Genomic DNA, 25,964 nt, shown 5'->3' with positions numbered 1-25,964 from the left:
CACAGAGGGGTTATTACTATGGAGAGCACAGGGGGGATATTACTTTGGGGGAGCACAGGGGGGATATTACTATGGGAGAGCACAGGGGGGATTACTATGGGGGAGCACAGGGGGGATTACTATAGGGGAGAACGGGGGGGATATTACTATGGGGAGCACAGGGGGGGATATTACCACGGGGAGCACAGGGGGGATGTTACCATGGGGAGCAAAGGAGGGGGATATTACCATGAAGAGCACAGGCGGGGATATTACCATAGGGAGCACGGGGGGGGGGGGGGGTATTACTATGGGGAGCACGGGGGGATCACTATGGGGACAGCACAGGGGGCATTACTATGGGGAAGCACAGGGGGAATTACAATGGGGGAGCACAGGGGGGATTACTATGGGGGAGCATGGGGGGATTACCATGGGGGAGCACAGGGGGAATCACTATGGGGGGGCACGGGGGGATCACTATGGGAAGGGGGCATTACTATGAGGAGGAGCACAGGGGGAATTACTATGGGGACAGCACGGGGGGGATTACTTTAGGGACAGCACAGGGGGGCATTATTATGAGAAGGGGGGAATTAATATAAGGGGAGCACAGGGGGGTCATTACTATATGGGGAGGGGGCATTAATATTAGAGGAGCACACGGGGGGCATTACTATAAGGGGAGCACACGGGGGAGGCATTAATATAAGGAGAGCACATGGGGCCATTACGATAGGGGACTGCACAGAGGGGGCCACTAACTATAGGGGTCGTGGGTGCATTACTATAGGGGATGGCACAGAAGGGGGGGGGCACCTACTATTTACAAACTGCACAGAGGGGGCCACCTACTATATAAGGGCTTCACAAAGGGGTCAGACTACAATATAGGGGCACAGGGGATCTAATTATTATATGTGCTGGAGCAAGTAGCCTAAAATGTTTCTCTGGCAGATTCTGGAGAGAAGATTCATGGCCAGGAGATTACTGCAAGATGGCCCAAGCAGAATGGAGAGAAAAAGAAAAAGTGAACGACTCTGATCAGAGAAGACACCTCCTGTGAGTCACTGGATGTAACTGTTCTCTCTTATAGGGTCTGTAGTGATAGTGGTCATGATGTGGCAATACTAATGGTAATGGTAATGGTATTGCGATGCCCTGACCCGTGTGGGTCACTTCGCAGTGCAGATGTTGTGAGCGGGCAGGAACCGGGGCAGTTGCAGGGTATAGGATTGTCACAGTACAGGGCCTGAGGATGGCACAGCTGAGGGACCGGTCTGCAGATACTGCGGTATACTTGCTACTGGGCATGCGATTCTTCGCTGTACCTAGTCAGGGCACCAGTAAACGGGACACCAATGCCAGGGTTCAGTAACAGCGGTGGTTATACTTTTATTGTAACTGGTAGCAACAGTCTCTTCCGGATGCAACCGGGTATATAGCAGACTTATATAGACAGAGCAAAGGTGGTGCTGCATAGGCTGAGGTGAAACGTTCCGGATGATGGGAGTAGTAGTGAGAGAAGAATAGAGATGCTGGGTGGACTTAGAGTACTTGCGGTATGAATCTTGACTTGATGAGGAGATGAATAACAGGAACGACACCCAGATGAGGAGGAGTTACTCCAGGCACTTGAGCAGACGGACAGCCAGGTTCGGTTACAGCAGAGCACCAGCCTCTCTTCTGAAGGTGAAGAGAGACACAAAACACACGACCTCCTTGCTTGGGAGCAGGGGCCGGAACTAACTAGCAAGGGGAAGTCACATGGTACTCCTGGCCAAAGCTCGACGGCCATTGGAGGAACCATGGTTACAGGGCTTGGTCACGTGATCCTCAGCCTTTGCATACCACTGCACAGAGTTAAACACATGTACAATATACAGGAACCTGAGAGTAATAGGGACTATATAGTCACAGATGCAGTGCAAATGGTTTCCAGAACAGGCATGGCTGTAGCAGCAAAAGTGAACTGACAGTGAGAAACAGACAGAGTGTTCTGGGACACTGCAGTATCTTTAGTAATGTCTTTCTGTTTTGTTCAGTTGCAGAATGGAGGCAATATGAAGTCACTGTATGGTGGTAATATGTTTTGTCAACAATGTTGTAAGATAGCATTGATGGCATTATACTGTGTGGATACTTAGAGTGTGTCCTTAAAGGGGTTTATGTGGGCAGTAAAAATTACTAGTAGTGCACTCCTAGTATATAAGCGCACTCCCTGTGTGCATTCTGGCCTCATATCCTGTCGATTCTGATTGCGCTGTGTCATTGAGTGGTCTGTGGGTGTGGGTGTGTGTGTGTGGGGGGGGGGGGGCGCCAAAAGCAAATTCTGCACAGGGCACCAAAAGCAAATTCTGCACAGGGCGCCATATACCCTAAGGCCGGCCCTGGCTGCAAGATAAAATACGTACACCCTCTGGTTGTTTTGTCCTATCCAGGCTAGTTCCTCTGTAGACTAGGATACTGCCCTGCACCTTGTAGAGTGTCAGAATGTATAGCACTGCATCGTAGCTTTAGTAGATATAGGAGAAATTTTTTGTCTCTGGTTGGCTCATACACGTGTGTCTCTCACCAACTCACTAGACCACACTGGACTGACTTCCTGTCCACACTGGGCTAACTAACTACTTCCCCAGGGGCTGTGTGTGTGAAGAGCAGGGATAGGTAGAAAAAGAGAGAGTATCTCTTATAGGACAGCACAGACCATGTGATACATAGAAAACAGTGACCCCTTTGCTTACTAAAGCTGTGCAATAGATAAAAGCTTACACACAAAACAATGACATCTAGTGGCGAAATAATAAACTACCTTCATTAACACTTAGCTTGCAGTAAAAAGGCTTTTGCGACAGGTGTGGCATAGGAAACACCCGTGGTGGGACACCACACAGAGATGGTTACAGAAGTGTGAACCAGGCCTAGCAGTGCCTTACCTCTCTGTTTTTTCTCCACTGAGAACAGATAAATGTTTGGCTAGATGGTGTGTGGAGGGATTGGGAGTGATAGATATTGGGTAAGCAAATGTTCAGCTTCAATTTTTTTTTGCAGAAATCAATAGTCCAGACGATTTTAAGAAACTTTGTAATTGGGTTTATTAGACAAATATGCCATTAATTGCATGTAAAAAGCCTTTTCCCAGGTCCCCCCTCCTCTCCTTTCTGTCATCCACTGCTCAGAATCAGGAAACCTCGACTGTTTTTTCATCAGTCGGATCTGTCTGGTCTATGAAGAGGGGAGGGGGAAGGAGCGAGATTAGAGGGCAGCTGAAAGCCGGAGAACAAAGGATAACACAGCAGGGGAGCTATTCAGAGCCCTATTCAAAGGTTAGAGAGGTCAGTGGTGACTGCAGAGGAGAGAGAGCCTGTGATGTGAATGTAAATTAACTCTTTGTTGTCCTGTTTTGCTGCCTCTACTTTCTCTCTCCATAGGAAAACCATAAAGACAGGGGGAGAGCTTCAAACTGCTTTTTCATGATAAAAAATCATTTTTCGACTTATAAAACCCAATTACAAAGTTTCTTAAAATTGCCTGTACTATTGATTTCTGCAATAGAAATTTTAACGACAGTGACACATTAAGCTACTAAAGGTGTTATCATGTACTCTGGTCAGCAAATACTAAGCCTAATATGTGTACAGTGGATCTTCCTAATGTTTTTACATATATTTTTGAACTGTTTTCTATTAAAATGTAAAAAAGTGTTTTTGCTTGGAAACCATCAACAAGCAGTGTAATGCTGCGAACGATCAAACGACGAACGAGAAATCGATCATTTCGATCTTACAACATGTTCTCAAATCGTTGTTCGCAAAAAATTTGCAGATTGTTTCGTGTACACAGTCGTTCGTCGATTTAACCAATGTGTGAGATAGGCTTAAGCGATCTCAAAACAAATTTTCCGTACGATGTATCGTTCCGTCTAAACGCTGATCGTTATGAAAAAAAAAACCTAACTCCGACATCGTTAATCGTACGATTGGGCCAATTATCGTTTTGTGTAAACGCAGCATAACTGCTGCTGATTAGCAATTATCAGATCTGTCGAAATGTTCGGGTTCAGCAATGTTATCCCAAACGTTTGGCATTTGATTGTGCGTGGCTGCAGAAGTTGGCAACGCCAAGCGCTATAATTAGAGATGAGTGGTTTTTCAGTAGTAACAAATCGAATTGCTTTATTATCTCTGCAATCTGCTCATATATATGCTTTATAACTCACTGCCACTCCTCCCAGGTGCTGGGAAACTGGGAGAAGTTTCCCAGGACTGGATCCAGCTTTTCGCAGCACCCGAGGAAGAGCAGCAGTCAGTTAATTGGAAACAGACTGATGAGCAGAGATAACAAAGCTTTATTACTACTGAAAATGTGCTCATCACTAGTTCCGATTCAGATAACATTACATAACCTGAATATTTTGACAGTTCCCCTCAACTCTACTGCTGACTGATCTGTGAATGGCTGTGTTTTCTATCACATGACCACCCAAACAAACCTGATCTCCATGTAAATACTTGACAACACAGCTAGTAGTTAACAGGAATACAGGTAAATACTGGACCATGTATTTACTGAACTACTGTATGTATTCTCCTGATCCCTGAAAGGCATCAATAAGAGCACAGGGGATGCACCTATGCATAACTATTCAGGCAATGTAGTAGTTACCCAGCTAGCCCAGTGGCCAGGGACTGTGTGTCCCATTCTCTCTTATAAAATGTTAAAACAATATAAATCTGTATCTTTTTCGGAATATTTTTTGCTGGTCTGTCACTTTAATAGGATGGCTGGCAGTCCGCGAATCCCGCCTGCCAACCAGCCTATTCTCGCGAGAAGTCAGCCCGGCAGCTCCCAGCGTCCCTAGGCGCAGGATCATGAAGGCGGTGGCGGCCATGTTAGTTTAGGCCCTTGTCCGGAGAACGCAGGAAGGAAGAAGCGGAAGAAGCGACAACCTCGGGCGCCTGCAATCCACATCCATCCGGCTGGGGAGGCACCATGAGCGGCGGGACGCCGTACATCGGCAGTAAGATCAGCCTCATCTCTAAGGCGGAGATCCGATATGAAGGCATCCTGTACACCATCGACACCGAGAACTCCACGGTGGCCCTGGCCAAAGGTACCGGAGGGGGAGGCGGCCGGCCGCGGCCTGTCAGTGACGGAGGGCGGGAGCCATGACACCTTGTACACTGCCCCTCCGTACTATATACACGGGAGCATACACGTATACATGGCCTGTATACCGCAGTGTGTACATAGGTACAAGAGTATATACACAGAGTACTTAAATACATACTGGCGTATACACAGAGTACTTATATATATACTGGCGTATACACAGAGTACTTATATATATACTGGCGTATACACAGAGTTCTTATATATATACTGGCGTATACACAGAGTACTTATATATATACTGGCGCATACACAGAGTTCTTATATATATACTGGCGTATACACAGAGTACTTATATATACTGGCGTATACACAGAGTACTTATATATACTGGCGTATACACAGAGTACTTATATATATACTGGCGTATACACAGAGTTCTTATATATATACTGGCGTATACACAGAGTACTTATATATATACTGGCGCATACACAGAGTTCTTATATATATACTGGCGTATACACAGAGTACTTATATATACTGGCGTATACACAGAGTACTTATATATACTGGCGTATACACAGAGTACTTATATATATACTGGCGTATACACAGAGTTCTTATATATATACTGGCGTATACACAGTTCTTATATATATACTGGCGTATACACAGAGTACTTATATATACTGGCGTATACACAGAGTTCTTATATATATACTGGCGTATACACAGAGTTCTTATATATATACTGGCGTATACACAGAGTACTTATATATATACTGGCGTATACACAGAGTACTTACCTACTGGCCTATACACAAAGTACCTACATACACATACCTACTGGTGTATACACAGAGTACTTACATACATACTGGTGTATACACAGAGTGCTTACATACCTACTGGCCTATACACAAAGTACCTACATACACATACCTACTGGTGTATACACAGAGTACTTACATACATACTGGTGTATACACAGAGTACTTACATACCTACTGGCCTATTCACAAAGTACCTACATACACATACCTACTGGCGTATACACAGAGTACCTACATACGCATACCTACTGGCGTATACACAGAGTATTTACATACATACACATACAAACTGAGGTATACACAAAGTACCTATATACTGGTGTTTACACAGTGGTGCACAATATATGCACACATACCGGTCTATGCATGGTGTACAATATACAGTATACACATACATACTGGCCTATACACAGTGGTGTACAATATATACACATACATACTGGCCTATACACGGTCAACAATATATACACACATACTGGCCTATACACAGTGGTGTACAATATATATATGTATGTATGTATGTGCACACACTGGCGTATACACCAGTGGTATACGAGATATATAGATAGATACACATATATACTGGTGTATACACATACATACTGGCATATACAGTGTACAATATATACACACATATATACTGGTGTATACACAGTGGTTTACGATAGATAGATATATAGATAGATACACACACACACACACACACTGGTGTGTGTATATATATATATATATATATATATACACATACTGACATGTACAGAGTAGTTATCTCCATTTTCAACCTGTGACTATATATTAACCCCGATGTACGTAAAAGATGTAATACTACCTCAACAAACAGTAAATAATCTATAACAAAAAAGTGTGCACTATGTAGCCAAAAAATCGTTTACACAAGCCGCAATAAAAACATCTTAAGAGAAGTCCCATGGAATTAAAAAAAAATAATAAACAAAGTATACTTGCCTGTCTTTGTGCCCTGTAGGGCCACTTCTGGGTCCTGTTCACAGCCACCGGCCTTCTGCAGCTCCTCCAGCTGCAACAGTACTGTTCGGCTGATGGACTGCCCGCTCAGCCAATCAGTGACTGAGGCAGGACATTGCTGCGGTCACCGACTGGCTGAGCAGGCTGTCCATCAGCCGAACAGTAACGTTGCAGCTAGAGTAGCCAGGTACGTACGTCACTTGGGGGTCTTATGGGCTTGTCCAAGAAAATCTGCACATTTTAAAAGGGCTTAGGGCAACAGCAAAAAGTAAAAGGGAAACTGTACTCGCCTGCTACCAGAGCTGCTGCAGCTTGTCTTTGGCCACAGTTGCGTCCCACCTCACCAATTGGCTGAGTGGGCAGGTCCTGGGAAGTCAGGAGGGCAGAGACCAGTAGAGAAATGGCAGGCTGCCAGGGGCCAGCAGGGGAGATGAGCTTGTTGGTTGGCTTTACACCACCTCCAACCACCCACACTGTGTTGCTTTTTGCTGAAAAACCCCTTAGGGGGCATTCAAGTGGGGTAGATTTATCAAACATGGTGGAAAGTGAAACTGGCTCAATTGCCCCTAGCATTAATCAGATTCCACTTTAGGGGCAACTGAGCCAGTTTCACTTTACACCATGTTTGATAAATCTCCCCCATGGTCTGTAAATATGGACGACGTGCAATGAAACAGACTTCAGAGTTCCCAGCATCATCATTCATTATTATGCCAGGAGGTCAAAAACTTTATACCGGCAACTCTGAAGTCTGTTCCATTGCACATCATCCGTAATTAGGGGATGTGTGAATGCCCTCCAATCATTTGCCGGTGGCTAATATACCACCCATTGCTCAGACATCTGCTCAGCTGTTAAAACTTCTTATAGGGAATCACTCAGACATAACCTGAGTTCCTGACAAGTGTTATAGGTCACAGCACCCTATTCAACTTGTAGCTTATCCATCTATGTACCAGAAAATGTGTATTCAAGTGTTAAAGAAGAGTTAGAACGTCATCTGTCCTAAACTTTTTCAAGCACTGTAGCGAGGAAGAGCGGCACCTGCACACTGATGTAAGTAAGCCTCACTGCTCAGCACGCATGCGCTGCTCTTCCTGGCTACAGTGCGAAAATGATTTTAGGACGCAGGAACTGGAGGCCAATATGGAAGTATTATTCTGAAGGAGGAGGTGTGACCTAGCGCGGCATGGACGAAGAGCAGAAACTCCTTAACCCACATGGTTACACTAATATTGCACATTTTCTACAGGCACCATGTTGAAAAGGGTGCAGTGAACCTATATAACTGTCAGCAACTCTGGTCGGGTCCAAGTCCTGACAGATTCCCTTTAACTTGGATAAATGACTTGCATCTCTGCATACAGCCCAAACAGAGGCCAGTAGTGGCCTGTCGGGCATATGGGGAACTATCCTATGTGAATGAGACCCTGCTGTACCCTGCCTACCACAGTATGAAACTAAGCTTCCCTGTGCTCCAGTTTTGCTCCCCAGTTCTGATACATGTGTAGGAGGGGTAGTATTAGTTAACTACCACACTCCAGATAGCAGCCCCTACACATGAATAGATCAGATACTATTTAAGTTCACCTTGGCAGGTCAGGTGAGGGTTTTTTTCCTACTCATTCAGATACACAGTGTGTCATCCCCCTCCTAGTGGGAACAGAGTTCATTGTCTATTGCAATAACAGTTACTTAGTGCTAATACTTTGAGAATCTGCTTTTTATGTCGCAGTGCTGATTTTGGTAATATTGCAGCCTTAACCCCTGGCATATGTACAAAGAATCCACTAAGAAATCCGCAGTCCTTGTTCTCTTCCATGTTGGTGCTGTTAGGACACACACCTGCAGCTTGGCAGTATTTGTGTAGTCTGAAATCCACCTCTTGTTTCATCAGTGTCTTGCTGTATGGGGCTGCAACCTCCGTCCCCATGCTTTACACTCAGTGGGAAGTCATAGTATACAGATTTCCATTACAGCAAGGATAGTGATTTACAGGTCTCAAGTAACTAAACACTTTTGGGGGGATTATACATTGTTACGTATATATAGACAAGTGAGATGTGCAGATTGACAAATATACACTGCATATATTAGCATAGTTCTTACTTTCCACTGTTACATTTCCCGATACACTAAGTGACAGAATACACATTGCACACACATAGTAAATATCTAGCATCTAATAAGGGGCCACCACTGTTATTTTCTGGCAGCCTTACCACTCAGGAAAATAAGTTAAACCAGAGCCCTAACACCAGTCATTACATGTCTCACATTAAATATATATATTTTCTTTCCTTGCAGTCCGCTCATTTGGAACAGAGGATCGCCCTACAGACCGGCCTATTCCTCCCCGAGATGAAGTGTTTGAGTATATCATATTCAGGGGGAGCGATATCAAGGACCTTACTGTGTGTGAACCCCCCAAACCTCAGTGCTCCTTGCCCCAAGACCCAGCGATTGTCCAGGTATTTTCAGCCTTCCTCAGTCATCTGTATCCATGGCTGTAATGCTATACAAGGATTGTGTTATGTTTCTCGCCATGATTATTGGACGCTTTTTTTTTTACGTGGGAGTTGTCATTTGAGGCATTATTACATGGAGCAATTATCATTTAAAAATGTGCTATAACGACCGAGAATGAGCGATTATTTGCCTGTGTGATAACACAACGTTCAAACGACAAACAAAAAGTCGTTAATCTATTTTCTTTCAACATGTTTGAAAATTATTGTTGATAGTTCACCAATTGTTCACATATCGGTTCGTCTAGTAAGTCGTCTGCAGATAAAACATGCTGTGTGGGTTGTCCTGAGGAACGATTAGTGACCATATAATGACACACAAATGATCGTTCATAACAGCAATTGGTGAATGTAATAAACACAAAATTTGCTACTAAATAGCTAGTTTCTGCTAGGAATTAATGGTTATAGCAAATCTTAACATGATCACTACGTGTTATAGGCCCTATATAGTATATTCTACCTGTGAGCAGGTGTAGACTTTGTGGGGACTTGACAGCAAGTGTTTATTTCCTCTGCATTGATACCACAGGGGAAACTACACATTTGTCTGTCATGTAGGGCCATGCATAGTCCTCCAGCTCAAGAGACTTTGTAGCTGCTCTTGTAAACAGATTTGGGTCCAGAGTGTGGACCCCTTATAACATAGAATCCTTCAGACAACTCCTTTAAAGCATAGATCTAGCACAAATATCAGAGGGGCACAAAACACAGCACGTTCTTTAAACTGTTTACTGCATTGTAAATCTGCAATAAAACACAAGGGGTAACTTTTAGGATATGTTTACACACGGTAAAATAAAACCAAAATACGGCCAGAATTGTGAGTGAAAATAAAACAATTTGTGTAGCTAGAGATGAGTGAATTTACCGTAAGGGTGCGTTCACACATACAGGATCTGCAGCAGATTTGATGGCGCAGATATCAATGTAACTAAATAACTGAACACTGCATCAACTCTGCTGCGGATCCTGTACGTGTGAACGCACCCGAATAGCGAGGCACTTTATCTCTGCGATCAGCCGGCTGACTTTTAACTGACTGTTGCTCCCAGTTTCCCAGCACCTGGGGAGGAGCGGCAGTCAGTTAAAAGGCAGCCGGCTGATGAGCGCATTACAGAGAATACGAAGCGCTTCACTTCATCGTTACTGTAAGGCTGGGTTCACACTGCATTTTTGCAATCCGTTTTTTGCAAAAAACGGATGCATTTGTAAGTCAATGGAAAAACGGATCAAAACGGATGCACACAAATGCATGTTTTTTGCAAAAAAACGGATGAAAGAAAACGGATTGCAAAAACGCAGTGTGAATCCAGCCTAACTTCGCTCATCTCTAGTCACAACTGAGTGTGTTGTGTTTTTTTTCTTATGCCAGTTTTCCTTTGTGCGTGAACTGATGATCAGTTCCCCATTAATTCCAATAGAGCACATTAATACATGGAAAATATGGTTATATATTGCTGTTATTTTTCCGTGTGTGAATATAGCCTAACAAGAATTCTTATTTCTATGTGGAATTCTTATGGTAAATGTGGAGAGGGCTTTGAAAACAAGCTCCATCCATTTATACTATGCTGGATTTGTGGTGCTAAACCTGCTGCATCTCAACCCAGTTTTTTTGGTGATGAATAGAGATGAGCAAACCGGGTTTGGGTTCGAGTCGATCCGAACCCGAATGTTCGGTATTTGATTAGTGGCGGCTGCTGAACTTGGATAAAGCTCTAAGGTTGTCTGGAAAACATGGATACAGCCAATGACTATATCCATGTTTTCCACATAGCCTTAGGGCTTTCTCCAACTTCAGCAGCCACCGCTAATCAAATGCCGAAAGTTGGGGTTTGGATCGACTCGAGCATGCTCCAGGTTTGCTCATCTCTAGTGATGAACAAAGTGTAAAGCAAAAGTGGTGGAACATGTCCAGAACATGAACATGTTGTTCAGCTTGGGGAGAGGAGGCGCCCGAGCCTCCCATAGACTGTCGTCATGACAGGGAGTCTGGCGGCATTCTGCCACTTTTGCTCTGTGTGCAGAGCCTAAGAGGGCATTCACAAGATCTCAGCAATCTGTCCATAGCAAGGAGGGTGTCCTGTGGAGTGGACCTCGGAGCTTCCTGCATCATGATTAATTATGTCGGGAGCTCCGATACTATTTGAAAGTTCATGCTAGTGTACGGACACTGCTGTTCTGTTTTTATAAACACGTGTATTGCCTATAAAACAACAATTCTGGAGCTTTCTTCTCTGTAACTGAGTATTGTGCCATTCCTTTGTTATCCTTCCTGAAGCTTTATGAATAAATTAAATTTTGGATGCTATCATTCTCCTTTTAAAAAAAAAAAAAAGCGGTGTCTCCCTACACATTCTGGAACTGTCAGTGGAAGGTCAGTGGGAAGAGACGCCCCCTGCTGGTAACACCAAATTGTCAGTTTACTTATAGATTTCTAGGAGGAATAACAGATGATTAGCACAATACAAAGGATTATTTAACCCTTAGAGGACCGGGCCAATTTCAATTTTTGCATTTTTCTTTTTTCCCTCCTTGTGCTTAAAAGGCCATAGCACTTGCATTTTTTCACCTAGAGACCCACATGAGCCCTTATTTTTTGTGCCACTAATTGTACTTTGCAATGACAGGCTGAATTTTTTCATAAAGTACACTGCGAAACCAGGAAAAAATTCAAAGTGTGGTGAAATTTTTTTAAAAAAAAAAACGCATTTCTTTAATTTGGGGGTTTCCGTTTTTACGCCGTTCGCCCTGGGGTAAAACTGACTTGTTATGCATGTTCCTCAAATTGTTACAATTACAACAATATGTAACATGTATAACTTTCATTGTATCTGTTGGCCTGTAAAAAATTCAAACCATTGTTAAAGGGAACCAATCACGCTGAAATTGCCCCCATTGATAAGGAAGCGTGCTGGTACATCAGCCAGCACGCTTCCCAAACATCCCCCTGTCCCCTCTGTCCCCTCTTTTGTTAGCCCGTAATCTTACTTTTGCGATGTCCCGCGCCGTATGCTAATCAGCCCTAAGTAGTCCGGGTGGGCTGAACTAGTCAAGGTGGGCTGTACTAGTCACGGGCCTGGGCGCTGTAATCACGCCCAGAGGGGCGTGATTCAAAGACCTTCGCTCCACCGACGTCATCTCTGGCCCGCGTTCACGTCGGCGGCGCGCCGCGTCTTTCGCATGCCGCGCATGCGCAGTACGGCGGGAGAAGACGCTGACGTACTGCGCGTGCGCGGCGTGCGGAAGACGTTAGCGGCGCTTGCGTTCCAACGCCGACGTCTTCCGCACGCCGCGCACGCACAGTACGTCAGCGTCTTCTCCCGCCGTACTGCGCATGCGCGGCATGCGAAAGACGCGGCGCGCCGCCGACGTGAACGCGGGCCAGAGATGACGTCGGTGGAGCGAAGGTCTTTGAATCACGCCCCTCTGGGCGTGATTACAGCGCCCAGGCCCGTGACTAGTACAGCCCACCTTGACTAGTTCAGCCCACCCGGACTACTTAGGGCTGATTAGCATACGGCGCGGGACATCACAAAAGTAAGATTACGGGCTAACAAAAGAGGGGACGGAGGGGACAGGGGGATGTTTGGGAAGCGTGCTGGCTGATGTACCAGCACGCTTCCTTATCAATGGGGGCAATTTCGGCGTGATTGGTTCCCTTTAACAAATATATGTTCCTTAAAATCGCTCCATTCCCATGCTTATAGCGCTTTTATCCTTTGGTCTATGGGGCTGTGTCAGGTGTCATTTTTTGCGCCATGATGTGTTCTTTATCGGTACCTTGATTGCGCATATGCGACTTTTTGATAGTTTTGTATTACAATTTTTCTGGATTTGATGCGACCAAAAATGCGCCATTTACCGTGCGAGATCAGGAATATGATTAATAGTTTGGGTGATTACGCATGCGGCGATACCAAACATGTTTGTTTGTTTATTTTTTATTTATAACATGGGAAAAGGGGGGTGATTCAAACTTTTATTAGGGGAGGGGGCTTTTTTATTAACAACAACACTTCTTTTATTTGTACGTTTACACTTGTACTAAAAGCCCCCATGGGGACTTCTAGAATAAGTGCACTGATCTTTCATACAGATCTATGCAGCATAGATCGATGAGATAGGCACATCGATTGCTTCCAGCTGCTGCAGCCGGAAGAAATCAAGTGCCGAGTCGGGATCAGCGCCATTACGGCAACGTCCCGGAGGAGCGATCTTCCCCACTAGACACCAGGGAATGGGCTGCATCAAGTAATCGGATGCAGCTGTCAACTTTGACAGCTGCATCCGATTACTGTATTAGCAGGCACGGCGATCGGACCGACCCAGGCTACGAGTGGCACCCGGTTCAGAGCGCGGCCCCGCTCTAAACACATGGAGGCGGCCCTGGACGTACAGGTACGTCCAGGGTCGCCTAGGGGTTAATGAAGAATACAAATATTTGTTGAACTAGACCTGTCAAGAGAGGTGAGGGGTCCTCTTTATTTTGTCATTACTGGGATTCATACTCTTAGGCAATGTTGACTTAACATTTTTTGCAATCTTATGCATAAAAATCTGGTGTTTTCCTAAGGCTAGGTTCACACTTGGTTTCTGCTGTCTAATGGATTTAATTGGAAAAAAAACCTGATGCATCTGTTTTGCTCCACTTTTCCGTTGACTTCCATTATAAAGAATGATCAAGACGGTTCAACCATTGTTTTGTGTATGCTAAAAAATCATTTTGTTAAAAAAAAAAAAAATTCTTATAATGGAAGTCATTGGAAAAATGCATGTTTGTAGGAGGTAATAGGTCACTAAAGGGAACAAGAAACTTTAATGAAGTATATTATAAGCTGTCCTGGACTATAACCAGAAAGGTAAAAAGTTTAAATGGCACACTAAATTTGTGCTTCTTTCCAGTCTTCTCTAGGATCCACTGCAGCTCCTTCATTCCAGACTGTAAGCTCTTATGCTCCATTCAGTAGGATGCCAGCATATAGTCAGTTCAGTACTACCCCTCTAGTGCCCCAGCAGTTTGGATCTGTTGGCGTTGGTAAGCTTTTTATTTATGTCCACATTACATTTTCTCCATCTCAGAAATATTGCTGACACTGCAGTGTCCTGTCAGGCCCATTGGGTTTAATAAACTAGTTTAGTCGAGTGTTTGGTCCATTTTTCAAACATATACATCAATTTTGTGAGACTCAGAAGCTCAGCAAATCATGCTGTTCAGTACAACAAAATTTTCTATTTGGAAAATCAATGTATTGTCCCATTGGGACAGTGCTGCAGTATATTTTAGCAACCTTTTTTGACATGTTGCTGATGTATACCCAAAGTATATAGGGAAGACATTATGGGAACATCTCACAGACGATATGTAATGTTGAGTCATTACTTACAGGCTGTGCCCACAGGTCTGCAGGCTGCTCTTGGAAAAACACAGTAGGATTGTCAACACATGCCTAGCTTATTATGGTTTCCATTATCTAGAAAGATAATGAATTGTCCCCCACATCAGTATAACTGTAGTGTCACATTTCCTAGAATACAAACCACCAGAACAAGCTTTGCCCAGATGCTGAAGAAGCAGTTTGATAGATTTCTGCTCTGAAGTCAGAAGAATTGTGCTTAGCGCTGGGCTGTAACAGAATTGATTTTGATATTGCAGCATGAAGTACTTGTTCTTCTACCATCTCCTCAAAGCCCCCCATAACCATGTGTATAGGCACCTTTTTATTATTTGGTTGATTTTAGTAAAGAAGCTGCCTTACAGTTTTGACTTAAAATGATCTTGTTTGCTTTTCCTGAAAGCAGGAAACACCTTGACCTCATTTGGTGCTGATAGTACAACGGGCGCTCCTTTACCCCCAACCAGCACTGTGGGCTCCTCATTCAGTCAAGAAACAAGAGCTCTGAAGACGCAGTTATCTCAAGGTAAAGACCATCACAAGGCCTTCATGCGGTTTTGTGGTTAGCTGCAGTTATCAGATGGAAGTGACCAGTGTGTTTTGTACTTGAAATATGTATCCACTTTTGTATATAAACATGTCAGATTCTCCAGAGAGAGAGCTGCTGTCTGCTATTGCCTCTTCATTGCTTTACTTTACTCTGAAGGGACGCATTGGTAGGCATGTGTTTACCATGGTGAGAGCTATGCATTGATTACATGGTAATTGTCTGTTTTAGGGTCTGTTCACACGCACAGACTCTCTGCATAAAACTCGCACAGAACTCGCATCAAACTCGGAAAAATGTAGCTGCGTTTTTTATGGTGTTTAACTCGCCTGTGAGAATCATGTGAAACTCAAAACTCGCATGTAAAAATCGCACCAAACGCAGCGAGAATACACATACATTGACTTGATAGCAATCAGTGTCACTGTGGATTTATGTGCGAGAAACTAGCAGTGATAAATACGCAGCGAGTCTGTACGTGTGAACAGACCCTAAGTGTGTTTTATCATCTACACAACTGGTATGATTGTCTGTCCTATGAAGGTCCGTATGTTTCACTAACAATTTTCTCCTTTTTCTAGGGAGAACAAGCCCCTTACTAGATACCTTACGCAAGAGCCCTACACTTGAACAAGGTGTCCAGACTGCACCTGCTGCTCAGGCACCATTGGTGGCGGGTAGAAGAAGTCCTGTAACTTCAAGATCTTTGCCATCCACAAGCCAAAAGACATTAGAGAGTCAGGAGCAAAGAAAAGGTGAGATAAGACACAGTATCCATAGCCTAGACCACTTGTCTGTATTGTGCGGGACCTTCATGTTTTTATTACTTTGCAGCTGACACACACAAATCATCAAGGCCTGATACAGACCTGCTCAGGAATGACAAACAGGACCCTAACAAGAGACAAGCAGGTAAGCATGTACATTATTGGGGGCTGATAATCGTGTTACCTGTACAACTTAAGGCCTTGTTCACACTACGTATATTTTTTAATAAATATTGGCCATTGTTGCAGATTGCAACAACAGCCACTGTTTGACAGTGTGGCTTAACATTAGATTCTATAGAACTACAGCCGGTGTTGTATGCAGCTGCACAAAAAAACGGACACGTCTATTTTGTGCTCCTGCACAAAATAGACTCTGCACACAATGTAAAATACAGCTCCCGGCCGTACTTTACATTGTGTTTTATAGCTAATTGGAGTGCAGGGCTCACAAGTGTTAAAGGCAAGCTGTAATTCACATTCTTGACTGCTGACGCTCTTAAGTCAAGAAGACACATGGTACCTTTCGTATATCCTGCTGTGCTTCCAGGATGCAAGCGGAAATGCGTCCTGTAGTCCCAAGCTGGCTCTGTTATGGGAGGGAGGAGAAGGAGATTTTACAGCTCTGTTACTCTGCAGGAGCTTGGAGAAGCCCCTTTGCACTATAGCATTCTTACTTTCTGGAAGCACAGGTCAATGTAGGACATGGTACATTTCATATATCCATCTAACAGCTATATAACAGTGTCAGCAGTTTGGAACATCAGTTGCAGCTGATATATTCCCTTTAACCCCTTAGGGACCAAGCCTATTTGGACCTTAATGACCAGGCTCATTTTTCAAAATCTAACCTGTCTCACTTTATGCGCTTATAGCTCAGTGATGCTTTAACGTATGCTAGCGATTCTGAGATTTTTTCGTAACATATGGCACTTTATATTAGTGGCCAAATTTGATCACTGTCTTGTGTGTTTTTTGTGAAAAATATCATGAAAAATTTGCATTTTACAAACTTTGAAATTCTTTGCTTCTAAAAAAAAGAAAGTCACGTGACAAAAATTAGTTAGTAAGTCACATTATCAATATGTTCTCTTTATTCTGATTTCATTTTGTAAACATATTTCACTTTTTAGGGTGTTACGGGGCTTAGAAATGTATCAGCAAATTATCAAATTTTCATGAAATTTCCAAAACTAATTTTTTTGGGGGGACCAGTTCTTTTTTTAAGTTCATTTAGGAGGCTTGTATACTCAAAACCCCCATAAGTGACCCCATTTTGGAAACTAGACACCTTTAAAGAACTAATCTAGGGGTATACTAAGCATTTTGACCCTACAGGGGCTTGAGGAAAGTATTCACCAAATAATTTCAAATAATTTAAGATTAAAGTATCTCATTTTCATAATAAACATGAGATAAAATGCACCCCAAATTTTGTAACGCAGGTTCTCCTGAGTACAACGGTACCCCATATGTGGGCGTAAACCACTGTATGGGCACACAGCAGGGCTCAGAAGGAAAGGAGTGCAAATTAGCATTTCTAGTTCAGATTTTGCTGAAGTTTTAGCACCAGGTGCGTTTGCAGTGCCCCTGTAGTGTCAGCAGAATAGAACCCTCACCCCATTTTGGAAAGTACACCCCTCAAAGAATTCATCTTGGGGTGCAGTGAGCATTTTGACCCCACAGGTATTGGAGGAAAGTATTAAAAAGAAGACAGTAAAAATGAAAAAATAGAATTTTTCCAATATGTTTGTTTAGTTTGAAATTTCTCAATTTCACGAGGAACAGGGGAGAAAACTCACCCCCATTTATGTAACGCAGGTTCTCCTGAGTAGAACGGTACCCCATACATGGGCATAAACCACTGTATGGGCACACAGCCGGGCTCAGAAGGAGGGGAGCGCCAATTAGCATTTTCAGTGCATGATTTTTCAGAAGTTTCTGAGCGCCAGGTGCGTTTGCAGAGCCCCTGTAATGTCTACAGAATAGAACCCCCCCCCCCCAAAGTCACCCCATTTTGGAAAGTACACCCCTCAAAAGATTCATCTTGGGGTGTGGTGACCATTTTGACCCCACAGGCATTAGAAGAAAGCATTCAAAACTAGACCGTAAAAATGAAAAAAAAATTAAATTTTTCCAATAACATGTTTGTTTAGTTTGAAATTTCTCAATTTCACTAGGAACAGGGGAGAAAAAGCACCCCATCATTTTGTAAAGGAGGTTCTCCTGAGTACAATGGTACCCCATATGTGGGCATAAACCACTGTATGGGCACACAGCCGGGCTCAGAAGAGAAGGAGTGTCATTTTAGTTACCAGCAATATGTAGGTGTTTACTGGCTATCTGAGGTGGCGACAGCCAATCTGGGGTGGTTACGAGCAGTCAGTGTCAATCTGGGGGTGGTTACGGTCAATCTGGGGGTGTTTACTCACTATATGGGGTGTTTACTGGCAATCTGTGGCGGTGACGGGCAATCTGGGGCACTTGACTTTGGTGACAGGGGTAAAAAAGTGCCGGCACCATTTGGAACAAGCGATCAGCGGTATATAGTATATACCGCTGATCGCTTGTGCTAGGACCACACCGGGTGGTCCTCGATCATTGCCCCATGCTCTCTGCCACCTCCGGTGGTGGAGAGAATGAAGCTTTGATCACTTTTAGGAATCCATCACTGTGAACAGAGTCTATTCACAGTGATGGCAGCGGCCATCTTGGATCAGATGGCTGCCCAGGGAGGGGGAGGGTCAGTGTAATAACGGCAATCGCCGGTGAGGAGACTAGCCAGGACTGACCCCACACTCTGCCCCAACCCCTTAGCGACCTCTGATAGCTGAGAGGAGGGGGCTGCGGGCATTACCGGCGCCGCTGCACTATTCTGCACCATCGCCATAAAGAGCTGATGACAGCAGAATAGAGCCCATTAGTGATCGCCGTAAAAATCCGTAACGGTGGTCACTAATAACATAATACATGTATACTCTGGGTCACTACGGTTACGGCAAAACCGCATTTGTGTAGGGTTTTTTTTAACTATTACCGCAATAGAAACTGTCGCCACATTGCAAGATCCATAGCCGCCTTATCTTTTGCGCGACAGAGCTGGTTTGGGCTTATTTTTTTGTGGGAAGATCTGTAGTTTCTATTGATATCAAGTTTTATATGTATATGACTTTTTGGTCTTTTTTATGACGCATTTTCTTAAGTGGATTGATAAAACACAGTTATTCTGGTCCTGTCTTTTTTTTTTTTTTTTTTACAGCGTGTCTTGCGGTATAATTATTGATAGTTTTATAGATTGGGTCGTTACAGACGTGGCGATACCAAATATGTATAGCACTTGTGTTTTTGATCAGTTTTATGTAACGTTCTATAGTGTATGGGGAATGTAATGCATTTTTATTATTGGGGGGGGGCGCGGCTGGGGGGGTGTTTTGTGTGTTTGGTGCACTTTTTTCCCCCCACTTTTACACTAGTGTACATTACTCCACACTAGTGTAATACTGATCAGTGATCATTGATCACTGATACAATACACTGCATTACACTGACAGCTGATCCCCCGGGCGGCAGTTTATTCCGATTAGTGACCGCCATGAAAAGGCAGCATGGCGGTCACTAAGGGGTAAAGCAAAAATACCAGAGTTATAATGGATTGTTATTTTAAGTGACCCCTATGTGATTTGGTTTTTAAAGGAGTTGTCCAGGATAAGAAAAGCATGCAGTAATACATCTGTTCTCAAACTTAATCGGTTCTGGAAGGCTGTTCCTGAACTAAACAGATAGAGAACCGAGCTGTGTGTTCCCATAGGGAATAATGTGAATGTGTTAAATAGTTTTTTTTTACACACCATGGGTCAGGTGCAGAGCACCCGGCCCACAAAGTGTAAAGACTAGCAGTAAGTAGTGAATTTTCTGCCGCTACTTGCGGTAAAAGAGCGGGGATTCCCATCATGATGACAGGAATCCCTGCTCTAAACGGTGCTCCTGCACAGTGATGTCCTCCTTCTCCAGGTGGACGCTGCATTCAGTTGCGTAGGAGACTTTGGACGCCTGGGGAGGGAGGATGTCTCTGCGCAGGAGCTTGGGTTGCCCAAAATACACTGGCACCCCCCAATACACTCTACACTACAAGTAGTAGTAGGAGATCACGGGGGGTCCGACCTCCGAATCCCCTGCTATCTCCGTATGACCGACCTGGGGCTCTATTCATAACACAACCGACGGGGTCTGATATGGAGTTCGCCAGGGGGAGTTCAGGGGTCGGACCCCCTGCAATCATTTACTTTAGCTGTATCTTGTGGATAGGAGAAAAGTAAATTTTTCCTGGAATTCCCCTTTAACTTGCAATATCACTCACAACCGGAGGACAGCGGTGGCAGTGTGTTTGGAAGAAGGCAGCCATGTTTTTTCTAATTCTGGACAACCCCTATTGAGGGGTATTTTCACCTGCAGTATAGACCTTTACCTATATAATATACAGGTCTGACCACTGGGTCTCTCATTGTTCCTTTATATAAAGAAGCCATAGCCTACATGTAACATTGTGGCACTTTCAGTATTTCTCTAGACAGCTTGGTGACTTTACTACTGCACTTGTTGCATCCCCTTCATTGTTAGGGTCGGTGGGGTCCCAGTGGTCAGACCCCTGTGATAATTGTATTGTACAAATATGACATCACTTTACCAGATGGGAAGAATAACCTCACAATATTGACACTTTAGCCTGTGGTTTGACAGCCTGGCAAGTAACATGCTTTCATTAGTTGTTTGTCTTATCATCCCACTTTGACCTGTGACCTTTGTACAATAGTATTCTGTACTAGTAGATCAATTGTGAGTAGGCCAGCACTCCTGGATAGTAAAGATGAGATTAAAACATAACTTTTATTTTACAAAAAAAATCATTAAAACCAACACGTTTTACGCTACCGTGCTTAATCATGGTCACACTTAATCATGGTACTAGTACCAGAGGCACTAGATTTTTGCTGCCTTGTCTCAGGGCAACATATTGTCAGATAATGAACAGAACAATGTATTATATCATTCTTGGCAGCTGTTTTCATGTTATCTGGGAGAATGAGCACCTGCTGCTCCCTTCCACCCATAGGCTGCAGATTGACAGCTTTCTGCTTACTGTATATATGGTATAGAGAAACAGCTACTGGCTGGTGGGCAGGGGAGTGGGCCTTCATAAATATTGGACTACTGAGTGCACTGGCATAATGGACTAGTGTGTACCGCTCAGGATATCTTGAGCACAATAAGGGCAGCATAAATCTAGTGGAGGAATCCCTATAAAGTAGAATTGCAAAAATTGGAAGCTTATATAATAAGTAGTGCATCACTTGGATGGACCAAGCCATTTGCTTAGAGGACTTTCCTGTCTGAGCAAATGGGCATTTATGTGTACTTAATTAAAGGGATGGTCCAGGCTTAGAAAAACATTTCTGCTTTCTTCAAGAAAGTTTTGGTGTGGTTTTGCATCTCAGTTCTGTTGACGTAAATGGAGCTTAACCGCGTTACCACATACAACCGTAGGACAGGGTGGTGCTGTTTTTGCAAGAAAGTAGCCTTGCTTTTTCTAATCCTGGATAACCCCTTTAACTGTAACAATGCTTTCATGGTGAATATTTCCTTTTTAACTGTTGCAGGTGCAGTAGGTGGACCTCAGCCCAGGAGAGGTCGTGGTGGTCACCGGGGGGGCCGTGGACGGTTTAGTGTAAGAAGAGATGGTCCTATGAAGTTTGAAAAAGACTTTGACTTTGAAAGTGCTAATGCACAGTTTAATAAAGAAGAAATTGACAGGGAATTTCACAATAAGTTAAAAATTAAAGGTGGGTACTTGAGTGTTCTTTTTGTTGTTGTGACTGGATGTGCTTGGACAGACCCATTTTATGATAGAATATTTAGGCTTGTTCTCCTGTTGTGACACTGTGTGGTGTTCTGTGTTTTTTTTTTTTTTTGCCTGTTTGGTCAGATTCATGGTGATGTCCAAACATGTAATTTATATATATGAGATCATTATTCTGGTTATGCTGTTCCAGATGACAAACCAGAAAAGCCAGTGAATGGGGAAGATAAAGCAGACTCTGGAGTGGATACTCAGAACAGTGAAGGAAACGCAGAGGAGGAGGAAGCGACAGCAAGCTGTTACTATGACAAAACCAAATCTTTCTTCGATAACATCTCCTGTGATGATAACAGGTATGAAGAATATTGCGACCCTAGTGGCTTGAAGCATCTGTTTACAGAAGTGCACAATTTTTACATTAGCTGTTACTAGCTTAGCTCATATTCACATTTCTACTGAGATATTGTCAGGCCATAGAAAATAAGGAAGAAAAAGAAAATTGTATCTGTAATGTGCGCATAAAAAATGGGGGGTCTTAAAAGTAAAAATTCCCTTCACTGATAAGTGGCTTCAGCCAGAGATCCTGCATTCTGTGGAACATGGCAGGTGTTACTTTGGCTGAATATAGATTTGAATGATTGTCCTGAGCTGTCTGCTCGGCTCAACTCAGACTAATGCTAATGGTTTAGAAGTTTATAAGTTTTATATGCAGTGACAGATGTCTTTTGTTTCAGCTTACAATTTGAATCAATTTGAAATGTAAAAATCACCCAAAAAATACTTACAATTTCTCTGTTTCAGAGAGCGAAGACCCACGTGGGCAGAGGAAAGGAGGCTTAATGCAGAGACATTTGGACTTCCTCTGCGTTCAAACAGAGGGCGTGGAGGATTCCGAGGTAGAGGAGGAGGAGGGGGAATGGGCTTCCGTGGAGGCAGAGGCCGTGGAGGTGAGCGGAGAGGTGCTCCTGGAGGAGGCAACTTTGGGGCTCCACGAGGTTTCCGTGGTGGATTCAGAGGAGGACGTGGAGGAAGAGAGTTCTCAGACTATGAATACAGGGTAAGATCAAGGAGGGCTAAAACTTTCAAACAGTAACCTGTGCCAGAATACAATTCTAACAAACTGCATATTTTTGAGAGCCCACTGCTAAATTTATATGTGAAATATTGCAAAGGTTTGTGTGTTTAACCTATTTTTTTTTTAAATGGAGTTTGCAGAAAACCAGAGGCTTGCTAAAATGCCCAGATAATGGAAAATGATGACCAGTTGCAGTCATTTTTGCAACTCACCTGTTGTGTGAATGTGTCCTTAAAGTGAATCTGTCTGCTGAAATTTGTGTTTCAAAAGGCTACTATGTTAGAAAGCTGTTAGGTTAAAAAAAAAAAAAAAAGCTGCAAGGCCCTTCATCCCTATCTCTGCTGGATTGACAGCTGGTAGCTGAGCACCAGCAGGACCAGGGCGGGGAGAGGAGTGAAGTGACATACCAGTTTGCTGCAGTTCAGGAGCTTTAGAAAGACACTTTGCCTAGGGGAATTACAGGGGAATGTTTTAACATTGGAAATCACTGGCTGATGGTGCGTTTCCACAGAGAGATTTATCTGACAGATCTTTGAACCTGAAGCCAGGAACAGACTATAAACAGGGAACGTGTAATAAAGGAAAGACTGGAATCTCTTTTCAAATCCGTTCCTGGTTTTGGCTTTAAAAATCTGTCAGATAAATCTGTGTAAACGCACCATGAGACAGGTCACTTAACATTGACGGCGTATCTGGGTATATTCTAATATAAGTCTACTAGTATTTCTTGTCACAGCCACCTTTCTCCTGCGTATGTGATTTTCCCTCATCACCAACAGTTCAGTAGATTATAAATATACACAAGACACTTCTGGGATAAGCCATCAGTTTTATTACAAGGCTGGATTGCCCCTTTTAATCTAAAAGTTGGTTTACCTACTATGTTTTTCTTTCAGAAAGGTTCCTTTTTTCTTTGAAATTATGTCTATTTAAGATGCATTGGGGAGATTTATCAAGCTGCTAAATGTTTTGTTGCCCACAGTAACCAATCACAGCTTAGTTTTCCATTTTTCTTATTGCTTTGGTAATATGAAATTGATTGGCAGCTGTAGGCAACAGAGAGAATCACTCCTAGAGATCACTCCTTGGCAGCTATTAGCGCCAATACCCACTGGGTATAGATAGCACACACTTTCTTGACCATGTGACATATCTGTATGTCATGTGTCTTTTGAGAGGTTAAAGGGGTATTCCTGCCTCACTAATACATGCCTTCCTGGCTCTCTAGCCTATTTATGGCTGCCAGTGCAAGTCAGGAAGCTAAGAAAAAAACAAAAGCAAATTGTGTGGCTCCTTATTGACTTGACTATTTTTATAGATCTCCATGAGTTATGTAAACTGCATAGCTTGAGGGGCAGAACAGTTTACACAGCTCCCATTATTGTCAATAGGAGATATACAAATTGCGTAAGAGAAATGGCTCTGCTGCTTTTGGCTTTCTGGCCTGCACAGGCAGCTGCAAGCAGACTGAATGGGACCAGGAAATCATGTTTTAGAATTTGGAATCCCACTTCATTAGTGTATGGAGGAAATTGTCTTCCAAACCTCCTGTGAATAGACACGGTCTAAAACTTGCTGTTAAGCTGCTTTCTACAGATTGCATAATGTAATTTTTTTCCTTTTTTAACTTCTCTCTTGCAGAAAGACAACAAGGTGGCAGCCTAGCCAAGAATGGATGATGTCTGTTTTTTTTTTTTTTTTGTCACAATCTGGAGAACTTGTTTTCAGTCTTTTGTGAAGAATGACGTTTCTCTTGCTGTATATTTTGTCACCAGCACTGGGGGGGGTAGAACTGCTTAACAAAGCTTCTTCATTCTTCAGTGCAGTGGGGTTCTGCCAGAAACCTTTTTTTATTTCCGCATTTGGAGGTCCCTGCAACACTAAAGGACTTGGAATGGGTGGCAGAAAGATTCTTTACAATTGTTCAGCATTAAATCTGTTTGAAATAGAAGACTGAAGTCATTTTGGTATGGATAGTCTGACGTGATCAGCAGAAAGTGAGGTCTTTATTTTTGAGCACAGTATTTTTTTTCCCTTGCTGCAACAATAATTTGGAATGTCGTTCGTTCTTTGGGAAGTTTGACTCCTTGAAGGGTTGGGTTTTTTATATCAGTGTATTAAGGGTTGACCCCTCTCCACACCTTCACTTGCCACCCCTTATTCCATATTTTGCAAGGTCTCAAACTCTTGATAGCAGCACATTTAGTTGGATATAGTGCAAAAAAAAAACAATCTTCATACAGTTTTTCTTAGGCAAAGGACACTTTTTATATAGTTGTGAGATTGAGTTTATCCCACTGCCAAAGAAATCCCAAGCTTTGTATAGCTGTAAAAATTAATACCTTTGTATCCAGCGCATCTAATGGCTTTGACAAATTGATATGATTATGGGCCAATGTCCTTTTTCTTTCCTTCAGTGAGATGCTTCCATAAAATGTAGTTTTCTTTTTTCCTGTAGGCAGAGAGTAGAAAAAAAAAACTATTTTGAAGTTTTGCAACGTGAATTTTGTTACCAGGTTTCAGCCTCTGAACTTTAATACATTGTGCACAAAAGTAGCTAAATGTTGGCTTGAAAGTTCACCTGCAACCTACATGCAGCAATGGGAGTCATTTACTTTTATTAGGGTGGGTTTACACTACGGAATCTGCCCGGATAAGTTTCAGCGGATTCCGTCCATCATCCACAGCAGCGCCCATATCCGCCCGTGCCATTGACATGTCAATTCTTTCAGTGGACAGCAAAATCTGCGCAACCATAGAATGGTGTCTATGGCACGAGCGGAGAGGCGCGCCGCCACGAACTGGAAAGGGAGCGATGGAATCCGACGGAACTTATCTGCGCAGATTCTGTAGTGTGAACCCACCCTTAGTGTGGAGCCTTAC

At 43.3% G+C, this 25,964-nt stretch overlaps 1 protein-coding gene across 2 annotated transcripts; it reads left to right on the top strand.

The window, feature by feature from the left end:
- Positions 1-4,826: 4,826 nt before the first annotated feature.
- On the top strand, positions 4,827-25,649 carry LSM14A (LSM14A mRNA processing body assembly factor). Of its 2 annotated transcripts, none has more exons than XM_069966170.1 (10): positions 4,827-5,092; positions 9,219-9,382; positions 14,348-14,480; positions 15,245-15,364; positions 15,967-16,140; positions 16,220-16,297; positions 21,807-21,989; positions 22,200-22,359; positions 22,808-23,063; positions 24,723-25,649. In XM_069966170.1, exons 1-10 carry the CDS (start codon positions 4,972-4,974, stop codon positions 24,744-24,746), a joined length of 1,413 nt encoding a protein of 470 aa, XP_069822271.1. In that variant the 5' UTR covers positions 4,827-4,971; the 3' UTR covers positions 24,747-25,649. The 2 variants fall into 2 exon arrangements, with proteins under 2 accessions (XP_069822271.1, XP_069822270.1); XM_069966169.1 differs by having other exon boundaries at positions 15,242-15,364.
- The last annotated feature ends 315 nt before the right edge of the window (positions 25,650-25,964 follow it).

This window comes from Dendropsophus ebraccatus, chromosome 4, assembly GCF_027789765.1.
Source record: "Dendropsophus ebraccatus isolate aDenEbr1 chromosome 4, aDenEbr1.pat, whole genome shotgun sequence".
NCBI classification, from domain to species: domain Eukaryota; kingdom Metazoa; phylum Chordata; class Amphibia; order Anura; family Hylidae; genus Dendropsophus; species Dendropsophus ebraccatus.
This window is presented reverse-complemented; position numbering and strand designations above follow the sequence as displayed.